The sequence below is a fragment of the Apodemus sylvaticus genome, chromosome X (assembly GCF_947179515.1).
Source record: "Apodemus sylvaticus chromosome X, mApoSyl1.1, whole genome shotgun sequence".
Taxonomy (NCBI): domain Eukaryota; kingdom Metazoa; phylum Chordata; class Mammalia; order Rodentia; family Muridae; genus Apodemus; species Apodemus sylvaticus.
In genome coordinates, this window is record NC_067495.1 from 134,668,819 (window position 1) to 134,681,490 (window position 12,672).

The 12,672-nt window shown below is 42.3% G+C and overlaps 1 protein-coding gene across 1 annotated transcript in view; it reads left to right on the top strand.

Annotated features, from left to right (window-relative positions):
• Positions 1-11,126: 11,126 nt before the first annotated feature.
• LOC127674700 (transmembrane 9 superfamily member 2-like) overlaps positions 11,127-12,672 on the top strand; it is a 79,159-nt gene continuing 77,613 nt past the window's right edge. Inside the window, exons 1-2 of the mRNA XM_052170351.1 lie at positions 11,127-11,170; positions 11,663-11,864. Of these exons, the coding sequence (XP_052026311.1) occupies positions 11,127-11,170; positions 11,663-11,864 (246 nt within the window). The remainder of the gene's footprint in view (positions 11,171-11,662; positions 11,865-12,672) is intronic.

The window sequence follows — 12,672 nt, forward strand, 5'->3', positions numbered from 1 at the left end:
TAAAAGTATTTGCTTCAACCTTTAAAGAAACAATAAAGCAATTTCATTAGAAGTTTTTTTCCCCTCCAGGAATAGCTTATAGCCTTACCTTATGTGAGAAAAAATGTTTTGTCTCTGCTTCAGTACAAGAAGCTGGGATCTTAGATTTTTCAATATATTTTGTTCATGAAAGGTTTGTTACAGGCCTTTGCTTTCAACTACGGGTCTTTTAAATTTTTTAAGTAAATGATTTTCAAAGGTTGTTGGGATATATTAACTGGCTTTATCTTATATTAACCTCATCTTAAGCTTGCCATGGGAGGACTTTAACCTCTGTTTTCAAGGCAGAAAACGTTTGTTCCTTGTTTCAAACAACAATAAAATTGGTTATTACAAAGCATTGATGGTTGATCTATTACATGGCAACCCTTTTTAGGCAAGATTAATAGTTGTTATCCAAAAGATAATTTGTTACTATCAGAGTGCATGTTTGTTCCTTTGAGTTTCTCCCTGCTTCAGCAAAGATACTTGACTTGGGTTCTATAGTTCTATAGTGACTATTTTTAAGATGTTAAAATAGTAAATATATATATATCATGGTTTATAATTGCTTAAAATTGTTCCATTTTTAATACTGCTAATTCTTAATTTTTACAATTGTTTATGCAAATGTAATTCAAATTTAAAAAGATATGTTCTTTAAATGACTGTCCTCTGGATATCTAAGAGCTAATCCAAAGGCTGGAGAGACAGCCAAGGGTGCTGGGAGCCGAACTCTTGTATTTTATGGTTGTAAGACTGGAGAGATGGCTCAGCCGTAAAAGGATAGGCCCTCAATCATGGATTATGGGAGTTCAGATCCTAGGAACCAATGATGGCTCACAACCACCTAGGATGAGATCTGACGTCCTCTTCTGGTGTGTCTGAAGACAGCTATAATATACTTATATATAATTAATCTTTAAAAAGGTACCTGGACATGACCCCTTAAGGCAAGGCACATAAAATTTGTATCCTAGCCAGGCTATATAGAAATGATCTAATGTACAAGCATATTATTTATATCATTGAAAGGGTAATGGCTTAAAAAATAATTTTGTATTTTTGTGCACATCAAATTATAAAGATTTGTTCTTGATGTCCTCAGTTTCTACCTCTACCACATAATGGTGTTAATATTAGAGGACTTAATTAATTATTACAGATAAATGATACTCATATTTCTAATTTAAAAGATTAAAGCATGTGCATGTGACTAATAATTCATTTTTGGGCTTTCTAGTTGCAACTGCTTTAGCAAAATGCTACTGGGAATGCTACATTTATTTTCTATAATTACATAGTTATTGCCTATGTTATGGTATATGCTTTGTGTTCCAACTTAAATTAATGAAACAATATCTACTTGGAAGAGAGAAGAGAAGGGAAATTGTGTCCTCATGCATATCATTTACATTATTCTTGCATATATTTAAGAAAAATTTAAAATTTGGATGCCGAGGAACTCCCAGCTGAATGTATATGACATCCTGTAACTAGGCATACTGATGCCTGGATGAAATGAAGGAATTCACGTATCAACATATGCTATCATCCTGACTTAATATTGGGAAAGAAGGCATGTCTATGTTTTGTCCACAGAATGTTGCATAAGCATGCTAGCTGCCAGAGTGATTGGTGTGGCATGCTGAAGATATGCTGACTGTGTGCTTGCTGAATGTCCAGACAGTAGTAACATAAGAGCTATATTCCAGACTGATTTCCAGAGTGGTTGTACCAATTTGCAACCCCACCAGCAGTGGAGAAGTGTTCCTCTTTCTCCACATCCTCACCAATACCTGCTGTCTCCTGAATTTTTTTATCTTAGCTATTCTGACTGGTGTAAGGTGAAATCTCAGGGTTGTTTTGATTTGCATTTCCCTAATGACTAATGAAGTTGAGCATTTTTTAAGATGCTTCTCAGCCATCCGAAGTCCTTCAGGTGAAAATTCTTCACTTCCGGAGGATCCTGCTATACCACTCCTGGGCATATACCCAGAGGATTCCCCAACATGTAATAAGGATACGTGCTCCACTATGTTCATAGCAGCCCTATTTATAATAGCCAGAAGCTGGAAAGATCCCAGGTATCCCTCAACAGAAGAATGGATGCAAAAATTGTGATATATATACACAATGGAGTACTATTCAGCCATTAGAAACAATGAATTAATGAAATTCTTAGGCAAATGGATAGAGCTGGAGAACATCATACTAAGTGAGGTAACCCAGTCTCAAAAGATCAATCATGGTATACACTCACTAATAAGTGGATATTAGTCTAGAAAATTGGAATACCCAAAACCTAATCCACACATGAGGTACAAGAAGAACGGAGGAGTGGCCCCTGGTTCTGGAAAGAATCAGTGTAGCAGTATAGGGCAAAACCAGAACAGGAAAGTAGGAAGGGTTGGATGGGAGACCAGGGGGAGGGAAGGGGGCTTTTATGACTTTCGGGGAGTGGGGGGCCTGAAAAAGGGAAATCATTTGAAATGTAAATAAAAATATATCAAATAAAAAAAATAAAAAAAGAGCTATATTGGGTATATGTTCTTACCTTGCTTCAAGCTTTTAGACTTTGTGGGACAGAACATGGAGACTGTTATACTAGTTTAGAAAAATTAATCTAAAGAGGAGTTATAATGACTCATCTCTTTCCTTTAATGTGATCAGCTGACTCAACCATAGACTGGTCTAGAAATAAATCCAATATTGGAGATTCCAATTATGAAGATGGCTAATAATCATCTTCAGCCAGCTGAGTTAAGTTAAAATATAGTCTCCACTTTTCCTGAGAAGTAACAGCTTATCTCTTGATACACAAGGCTACTTCCCCCTGAGGCCAGGTTTTGTGTCTTTTATACCTCAGGGACATCACAGACAAGTTAATCCTGTTCCACCTTTAACTCTTGACCTTGTTTGTTAAACAGACTGGCTGTCTCCACCCAGGCTCACCTGGATGGAAAGATCTAGTGTCTGTTAAAGACACTTGCAGACCCCCTGGCTTCATAACTTACACAAGTGGATCTCCAAAAAGGGAGCCACATAGAATTCAGATCTATGTGTGTTTGTTTATGAGCAAACATGGTTACCAGTGAGAGGTGCAAGGCAAAGCACTGCGTGGGGAGGTGAATTTCTGCCTCTGAGTCCCCAGGAAGTGCACCTAATTACATAGGGGTTGATGTCGAAATGCTGTCCTTAAAATAATAAGGGAGCCTATTACCCCTCTTCTGCAAAAGTCTTCATATATTTAAGAGGAATTATGGCCAATACTTTCCCTCCTTGTTAAGACCTGCCTTCTTATGAAGGATGTTTATCCACTTGTTTTCTTTTTTTTCAATTAATTAATTTTTTTATTCGATATATTTTTATTTACATTTCCAATGGTTTCCCCTTTTCTAGCCCCCCCCCCCATTCTCTGAAAGTCCCATAAGCCCCTTCTCTCCCCCTGTCCTCCCACCCACCCCTTCCCACTTCCCCGTTCTGGTTTTGCCGAATACTGCTTCACTGAGTCTTTCCAGAACAAGGGGCCACTCCTCCGTTCTTCTTGTGCCTCATTTGATGTTTGGATTATGTTTTGGGTATTCCAGTTTTCTAGGTTAATATCCACTTATAAGTGAGTGCATACCATGATTGATCCTTTGAGACTGGGTTACCTCACTTAGTATGATGTTCTCTAGCTCCATCCATTTGCCTAAGAATTTCATGAATTCATTGTTTCTAATGGCTGAATAGTACTCCATTGTGTATATATACCACATTTTTTGCATCCATTCTTCTGTTGAGGGATACCTGGGTTCTTTCCAGCTTCTGGCAATTATAAATAGGGCTGCTATGAACATAGTGGAGCATGTATCCTTATTACATGCTGGGGAATCTTTTGGGTATATGCCCAGGAGTTATCCACTTGTTTTCCACCTCCTCATTTTCAAATTAATAAAAAGGGAGGAAATGTACAGAGCCATATTGGGGTATCATGCCACATGGTAGAAACTTGACATTGGCCAAAGGCAAGGGCTTCTGGCAGGAATCTAGCATTAGGGCATAATAGGGAAGTAGGTTATAGCAGGAATTTTTATCCTTAGGTGGAATGAAGGTGACATTGGTCAAGGTGAACTTCTCCTAGCCTTGGTTGAGCAGGGAATCCCGTGCTAGTCAGTATCCTGCTCCACCTAGGGAGTGGTGGTTAAGTTCATTGTTCCTCCAGGTCTACGAATTCCTGAATTAAGCAGGTGACCCACCCTGCTGCCTGAGCAGTAGAGCCAAGGACCACCAGAAAACTTCCCTGTAACTCAGCCTGGAGTCTGGGGGGAGGAGCTTGCTCAAACTGTTAAAAAGTCTGACCTAGATTAAAGTTGGGGCCTCGATCAGTAAACTATCGTCCTGGCCTCTTTCTTTTTGCCCCTTCCCCATCCAAACCTCAGCTTCTGTTACAGCAACCCAGTTCGTAGTAGCTGCAGGCAGCTACAGAATATAACAGAATACAACATTCTTCCATAATTTTGTTGAAGATATTTGCTGGCCCTTTAAGTTGTAAATCTTCTCTCTCGTCTATGCCTATAATTCTTAGGTTTGGCCTTCTCATTGTGTCCTGGATTTCCTGGATGTTTTGGGTTACAAGATTTTTGCATTTTGCATTTTCTTTGACTGTTGAGTCCATGGTTTCTTTGGTATCTTCAGCATCTGAGATTCTTTCTTCTATCTCTTGTATTCTGTTGTTGATATTTGCATCTATGGCCCCTGATTTCTTCCCAAGGTTTTCTATCTCCTAAGTTGTCTCCCTTTGAGTTTTCTTAGTTGTTTCTACTTCTGTTTTTAGATCCTGGATGGTTTTTCTCAGCTCCTTCACTTGCTTGTTTGTGTTTCCCTGTAATTCTTTAAGAGATTTTTGTGTTTCCTCTTTCATGAATTCTGCCTGTTGACCCAAGTTCTCCTGTATTTCTTTAAGTGATTTTTGCATTTCTTCCTTATTTGCTTCTATCTTTTGACCCATATTATCCTGAATTTATTTAAATGATTTTTGTGTTTCCCTTGTAAGGGCTTCTAACTTTTCATCCGTTTTGTCCTGAATTTCCTTAAGAGATTTATTTATGTCCTTCATGTGTTCCTCTAACAACATCATGACCAGTGATTTTAAATCCAAATCTTGTTTTTCTGGTGTGTTGAGGTATCTGGGACTTGCTGTTGTTGGAGAATTGGTTTCAGATGCTTCCATATTGCCTTGATTTCTGTTAGTAACATTCCTACGTTTGCCTTTTGTCATCTAGTTCTCACTGGTGTTAGTTGGTCTCGTCACTGACTGGTGCTTCAACCTCCTGTGAGCCTGTAAAGCTATTTCTGCAGCACTGGATGACTGTGTTTCCCCTGGCCCAGACTGTTGATGTGCTGCCCTCCTCTTGTGTGCCTTTGGAGCCCTGCTGAGTCTTTCCCCAAGCAATGTTATACTTGGGTTGTCTCATTGAACCTGGTGCTCCCCGTCTGCTCTGTCATGGAGAGAAGATGGTGGCAGAGAGTCACTCCAAGTGCTGATCACCACATAGGACAGAGGACCCACGACCAGCTGGCACATAGACGAACCGCTGATCTGCCCAGGCCCTGGGCACAGGCAGACCCCCAGCGTTTGCGCCCCCAGAGATCTTAAACTCAGGATATATCAGTACTTGGTGCTGCCCTTCTGCTCTGTCAGGGAGTGAAGATGGTGGCAGGGAGTCACTCCCTGTGCTGATCCCTCATGTAGGGCACTGAACCCACGACTGGCTGGCTCACAGAGGAAGCACCTATCTGCCCAGGACCTGGGTGCAGGCAGACCCCTGGCGGTTTGTGCCCCCAGAGATCTAAAACTCGGGCTATCTCAGTACCTGGTGCTGCCTTTCTGCTCTGTCAGGCAGCGAAGATGACATCCTGAATGCACACATTTTTTTTCAGCAATCAAAACAGCCAGTTCTCCATTGTCTTCTATTTCTTCTGTCTTCACTGACTTCTTGGCAATGTCAGCTAGGACCTGGACCTGATAAAATGTCCCCAGAGATGCAGGCCTTCAGTCCATCTCATCTCTGATATTTTTCTTTCTTTTCCCCTGAAGCAGTTGCATCCTGTCAACAACACTAGGTGTGAGGTCCAGCACAGCAAAAGAGGAGGGTCTTGGGAGGGTGGGAAGTTGAAGAGATTGCTAGGATTCACGAGCGGATAGGACATACTTTCCTCTTTCTGCACAAAAGATGTTTGGTAGGCAGTTGTCAGTAAGCATCCAGGCACATACTGGCATACATGGCCATACTGAGGCAGGTGGCACACAGGCTACATGTTGACAAACACACAGGCCTAAAGACAGACACACAGTATGCTGGTGAAGATGGAGGCAAGTCGCAGGCCTCTGGCCCCAAGACTGTATTTATACAGAATCACAAAATGTGGCATTTTGCCAATACCAGTTATTTAACAGATTGTTTTAGTGTTGTTTACTTTGGGGGTCCTAGGATATCAGGTACACAGACATACATTAGCTGACTCTTTGGATAGATATCCTCAGTGCTCCCATTTGTCTAAAAGTAAACTGGCCTTTACAGCCTTCCTTTTCTTATGGGTCTCAGTGTATAGCCTTGGCTGCCCTTGAATTCCCAAGATTTGTGTGCCTTTGCCTCCCACGTGCTGGGATTAAAGTGTATCACCATGTTCTATTGCTTCTTTGTGGTTTTATGAAAGTGTGTCTCTCTCTGGTCTGGAACTCACTGAGTAGGCTCTAGCAGGCTATCCAATGATTGAGGAATCTGATGTCTCAGCCTCCCCAGCTTTAGGACCACAAACCACAATGCGTAGCTAGCCTCACCTCCTTTTTGATTATGATGATGATGATTAGCAGCTCAAAGAATCAAACAGGATTTATGCATGCTAGCCAAGCATTCTATCACCTACCTCTCTTTCCAGCCCTCTTTCATATTTTCTCCTTTTTATTACAGGGTCTGGGATATCTAGGCTTCCTCAAACCCTCTGTAGCTTAGGAAAACCTTGATTTTTGTATCCTCCTGAATCAGTCTCTGGGTGTAGCTATCCTTACAGGCTAGTACCACAAGGCCTGCTCAGTAGATTTTTTTTAAAAAAAAGAGGAGTAAATAACGATCAGATTTGTGTTATCAGCTTAGAAGAAATATATCTGGAGAAACCGGGAAGAAAAAATGTCAAGGCAGGAAGCCTTGGAGATATTCTAGTCTGGCTCTATATGCACACTATAGACATAGTATGTCTTCTGGGGCTGGCACTTGATATACTATGGCACACTTGCTCCTTTTTGACCCTCCACAGTGCTGGTTTAAGAACATTCTTCATTATAGTAAGATTCCATGGTATGACAATATTTCTTTGACCCAATATTTATAATTGGTGTGTACACAATGAATTATTGGATACATAGACTCTTCTGTGGTGGTTTGAATAGGTTTGGCCCCCATCGACTTGTGTTTGAATGTTTGGACCATAGGTAATGGCACAATTGGGAGGTGTGACCTTGTTGGAGGAAGTGTGTCACTTTGGGAGTTTCCAGTGCTTAAGCCATGCACAGTTTGGAATTCCAGTTTCCTCCTGCCTGTCTGCAGAAGACAGTCTCTTTCTGGTTGCCTTTGGATCAAGATGTAGAACTCTCAGCTCCTTCTCAAGCACCACATCTCCCTGCACACTGCCATGCTTTTTCATCATGATGATAATGGACTAAACTTCTGAAAATGTAAGTAAGCCCTAATTAAATGTTCTCCTTTGTAAGAGTTGCCTTGGTCATGGTGTCTATTCACAGCAATAAAACCTTAACTAAGACATCTTATATCTTTACATGGTTAGAAACTTACGAAATGAACTGTTTGAGAACTAGTTGTTACATTAATATATTTATGCATTTTCTTTAATATGATCAGAACATCCTTGTTTGCTATCACGACATATCACAAATACTATGTTTTAGTTTCTATTTTTTAGGAGTATGGATGTTTTATTAGCATGTATGTGTGAGTACCACGTGTGTGTATGATGCCTATGGAGGCTAGAAGAAGCATTAAATCTTCTGGAACTGGAGTTTGATGGGTTGTGAACTGCTGAGAATTGAACCCATCTACTTTGGAAGAGTAGTCAATGCCCTTGTCCAGTGAGTCATCTCTCTATCTCCATGTTTTAGTTTCAGTTATTTTTCTATTGACATGATAAAACATCGTGACCCAGGCAATGTATAAAAAAAAATAATTGGAGCTCATGGTTCCAGAGGGTTAGAGTTCATGACCATCATGACAATGAGCACAGCAGCAGGCATGCATGAGGCATGGTACTGGAACAATAGCCAATAGCTCACATTCTGAGACAACCACCACAGTTCAGAGTGGGGTGGGTGGTAAGGAGAGAGGGAGTACTAACTGGAAATTGTATTCGTTTTTATAAAGCTCAGTGTCCAGCCCCAGTAGCATACCTTCTCCAACAAGGCCACATATAACAGTTCCCCCAACTGTGGCTACTTAATGAAATACATGAACCTATGGAGATCATCCTCATTCAACTTTATCAAGCCATATCACTGAGATTCAAACAAATATTGTCACAATCTCCTACCTTGAGATTCTTATGTTCCATATAACTTTTTGCATTGTTTAATTTTGAAATATTCTGAATTTTAACAGATGCATCTGATTATTTTTGTACTGCTACACACTTTACTTTTCCTTTTTCTACTATTTAATTTGACAACTCTTTTACATATTAGACCTTCTTTCTAGCCTCTTCATTTTTCTTTTATTATTATTATTATTTTATTTTTATTATTATTATTTCTTTATTATTATTTGTATTACTGTTAGTTCCCCCCACCCATTGTTTCTGATACAGTCTCATGTGGCCTAGGCTGGCCTGAAACTAGCTGTGTAGCCCAGGCTAACCCTGAATTTCTGATTCTCCTGCCTCCTGGTGGGATGAATAGCATGCTCCATGATTGGCTAGTCTCACCTAGCTAGGTAGACTAGGACAAATTAAGTTTTCCTCTCCTGGCTTCAGTTATTTCACATAAAATGGAGTTATCAATTAATTACTACCTTGCCATGGAAAATGGACACTGGAAAATTCCCATGAGACGATGAATGATTCATTATTGTAGCATGTACATGAAGTACTCCCTTTGTAAGTACCTATATTTCCAGAACTAAGGAGGTAAAGGCAGGAGGATCAGGGGGTTAAAAGTATGTAAGTAACCAGGGCACATCTTCGTAGTGTTTATCTGGTTTCTGGCTCTTTTCCAGTTCTTCCTACTTCCTGGTTCATATGAAGATAATTTTTTCAGCTACATCCTTCTGCCATGATGGCCTGCCTTACCACATGACCAGGCCTTAAATTTCTGAAAGCATGAGCCCCAATAAATCTTTGATCGTTTCAATTGTTTATTTTAGGTCTTTTGTAAGGGGAAGGAATGGTGATTCTTAGTAAACTAGAACTTTTTAACCTGTTAAAGAGCCCTATGAAAAAAATACATAGTTGATATCAACAGTAACAGAAGATTGATACCCCCCCATACACATACAGAAGATCATGGGAAGGAAGGCTGAGAAGCCCATCCTCTGCATTCTGTTCAGTATTCTATTGGAAATCCTGGCTAGTTCAACAGACCAAGAAAAAGAGAGAGACATACAGATTCAAAGGAAAATTAACCTCAGTACAGTGGTACCTGCCTTTAATTCTTGCATTTTAATCTCAGTCATCCCAGGCAGATCTACAAGAATAGAAAGAAAAGAGCCCCTGTTTGTGCACAGCAGACAGTATAAGCCAGGCCAGGTTGCACAGACATGTAATTCAAGTTCAGGGGCTGAGGCAAGGGCATTGCAATTACATTGTCTATATAAGCTATAGGGTAAGTTCAAGGTTAGCCTGGGAAACTTAGAGAGTCCTTGCCTCAAAAAAAAATAGAAATAAAGGAAAAAATATGTAGAAAAAATAAATAGAAATAAGAAAAAAAATAATTAGGGCTTCCATTGAACCATAGTAAACACCCTGGGAGGGGAGAGAGAGAGAGAAAGAGAGAGAGAGAGAGAGAGAGAGAGAGAGAGAGAGAGAGAGAGAGAGAGAGAGAGAAAAGGGAAGAAAGGAGGGGGAGGGAGGGAGAAAAGAGAAGAGAAGGAAGGAAGGAAGGAAGGAAGGAAGGAAGGAAGGAAGGAAGGAAGGAAAATCTTTTAAAACAAGTGCACAATGACTTCCAATAAAATCTCTGAGTTCAAGGCCAGTGTGGTCTATGTAGCAAGCTGCAGGCCAGCCGAGCCAGGACTATAGAGTGAGACATGTGTAAAATAAAATAAAATAACAAAAATTCCCCCAAAATCTGGTAGTCATATTTCAAAATAAATAGGTAAAATAATTTTAAGAAAAACAAAACAAAGACACTCTTACATTGTTTTGTTACCTCATTACAAAGACAGCTATTTAAAATCAAAGTACTCTATTGATTGTCCCCATTTTTTAAAAAAATATTTATTTTATTTATTATTCGCTTTACTTGTTCACTTTACTTATTCACTGCCACTGCCTCCCTCCTGATCATCCTCTCCCACAATCCTTTCCCCATCTTCCCTTCCCTTTTCCTCTGAGCAGGTGGGGGTGGGGGCGCTCCATGTGTAGAGATTTGATGTACTTCCCTTTTTTTGGATTTGTTTCCCCCCCCCCCCCCCCCCCCCAGACAGGGTTTCTCTGTGTAGCCCTGGCTGTCCTGGAACTCACTCTGTAGACCAGGCTGGCCTTGAACTCAGAAATCCGCCTGCCTCTGCCTCCCAAGTGCTGGGATTACAGGCATGCGCCACCATGTCCGGCTAGGACTCCCCTTTTTTTGAGACACGGTTTCATTATGTAGTTCTAGATAGCCTGAAATTAGCTACCTAGTTTCAGCTAGCTTCAAAGGTCCAGAGATTCGCCTGTCTAGGTCATCAGAATTCTGGGATTAAAGATGCCCATTGATGAATGGCTGTAAAATCTTTATACACACCCATACTCCTTCTAGTATATCTCACAAACTCTGCTGACAGAAAAGATAGGGGTGGATTGATAATAGTGTTAAGAGTATTTTCTTTTTCCAGCTTAATTACATTTATTTACTTGATTCGATGGGGGACATAAGCCATGTTAAGAGGAACTTGTGGAGGTTGAGGTAGGAGAACTTGTGTGTGTTGAGGGGAATTAGTTCTCTTCTTTTCCATGTTGTCGGCTGTTGGCATCAAACTGTTTCTCAGACTTAACAGAAAACACCTTTATTCACTGAACCTCCCCTCACCCCGCACCATAATTTTAGTTTTAGTGAAAAAAACCTCTCAAAAGTAAGACTTCATGAGGTTGAAACCACTAATACGGCCTCCCCTCCCCCACCTCCTCACTACGCCCCTGAGAGGTAGTTTGACACGTGGCTAAAATGGCGGGAAAGTTGGGCCTGTTTTCACGCAAGGTTCATGGGACACACGAATGCACGCATGCGCACTTCACGTGCTCACTAACTTCCGCCCTGGTGTCCTAGCAACAAGGTCTTCAGCCATAGGCTAACAAGAGCCTCTAACGGTTCTTCTGGAAAATTCTTATCCCCGCCCACTCATTGCTTCATTTCCTGGTGCGTCACATACCGTTCAGTTCCCATCTTGTGTCTCTTCAGGTTGCTTGTTCCTGAGACACTCTTTAAGATGGGTTTTCGTGGTCGCGACTGCGACATGGAAACCAAGCTCTGCCCTGGCCTCTACTGGCTGAAGTGTCAGCTGTTGCTGTTTTTCTTGGTCACTACCTGTGAAGCTTTCTTCTTCCCGGGCCTGGTTCCCATCACCTACTGTGAGGAGGGCCATTCCAACTCCTACTGTAAGGTGAGGAACAGAGGAAGAAAAGGGTCCAAGAAGGCCGCAGTGCCAAAGACACCGGATGGTCCCGGACCCACCATCCTACTTTTTTTATGGGTTCTGTTTTTGAAGCGTCTCCCCCGCCTCTCGGCCCATCCTCTCCCGCCTCCGGGCCCATCCTCTCCCGCCTCCGGGCCCATCCTCTCCCGCCTCCGGGCCCATCCTCTCCCGCCTCCGGGCCCATCCTCTCCCGCCTCCGGGCCCATCCTCTCCCGCCTCCGGGCCCATCCTCTCCCGCCTCCGGGCCCATCCTCTCCCGCCTCAGGGCCCATCCTCTCCCGCCTCCGGGCCCATCCTCTCCCGCCTCCGGGCCCATCCTCTCCCTCCTCCCGGCCCATCCTCTGTCTCCCGGCCTCCATCTCCTGACCCATCGTCTACCGCCTCCCGGCCCATCCTTTGCCTCCTCCCGGCCCATCCTCCGCCTCCCGGCCCATCCTCTACCCTCACTTTGCGGTGTATCCCCGCTGGTTTGCCTAGGCCGCAGGCCCTTCACCTGGCTCTTTGGCCTTAGGCCTCCGTTCTGCCCTGGTTCTGGCCTTGTGGCCTACTCCATTCTAGCCTCCTGAGGAATCATCTTTCTTCCTCCCCACCTCCCCTCACTCTTCAGTTCCACCTTCCTGCCCGAAGCCTGTCCTTTTCCCTCAGCTTCTCCATCCTCTTCCTCTCCCACTTGCTTTCCTCTCCTCAAGTCCTCTTACCCTCCCGCCATTTTCCCGCCATCCTCACTTATGGGAACTTTTCACCTCTGATTCTTGGTTACTCCCTCTGGCTGCCC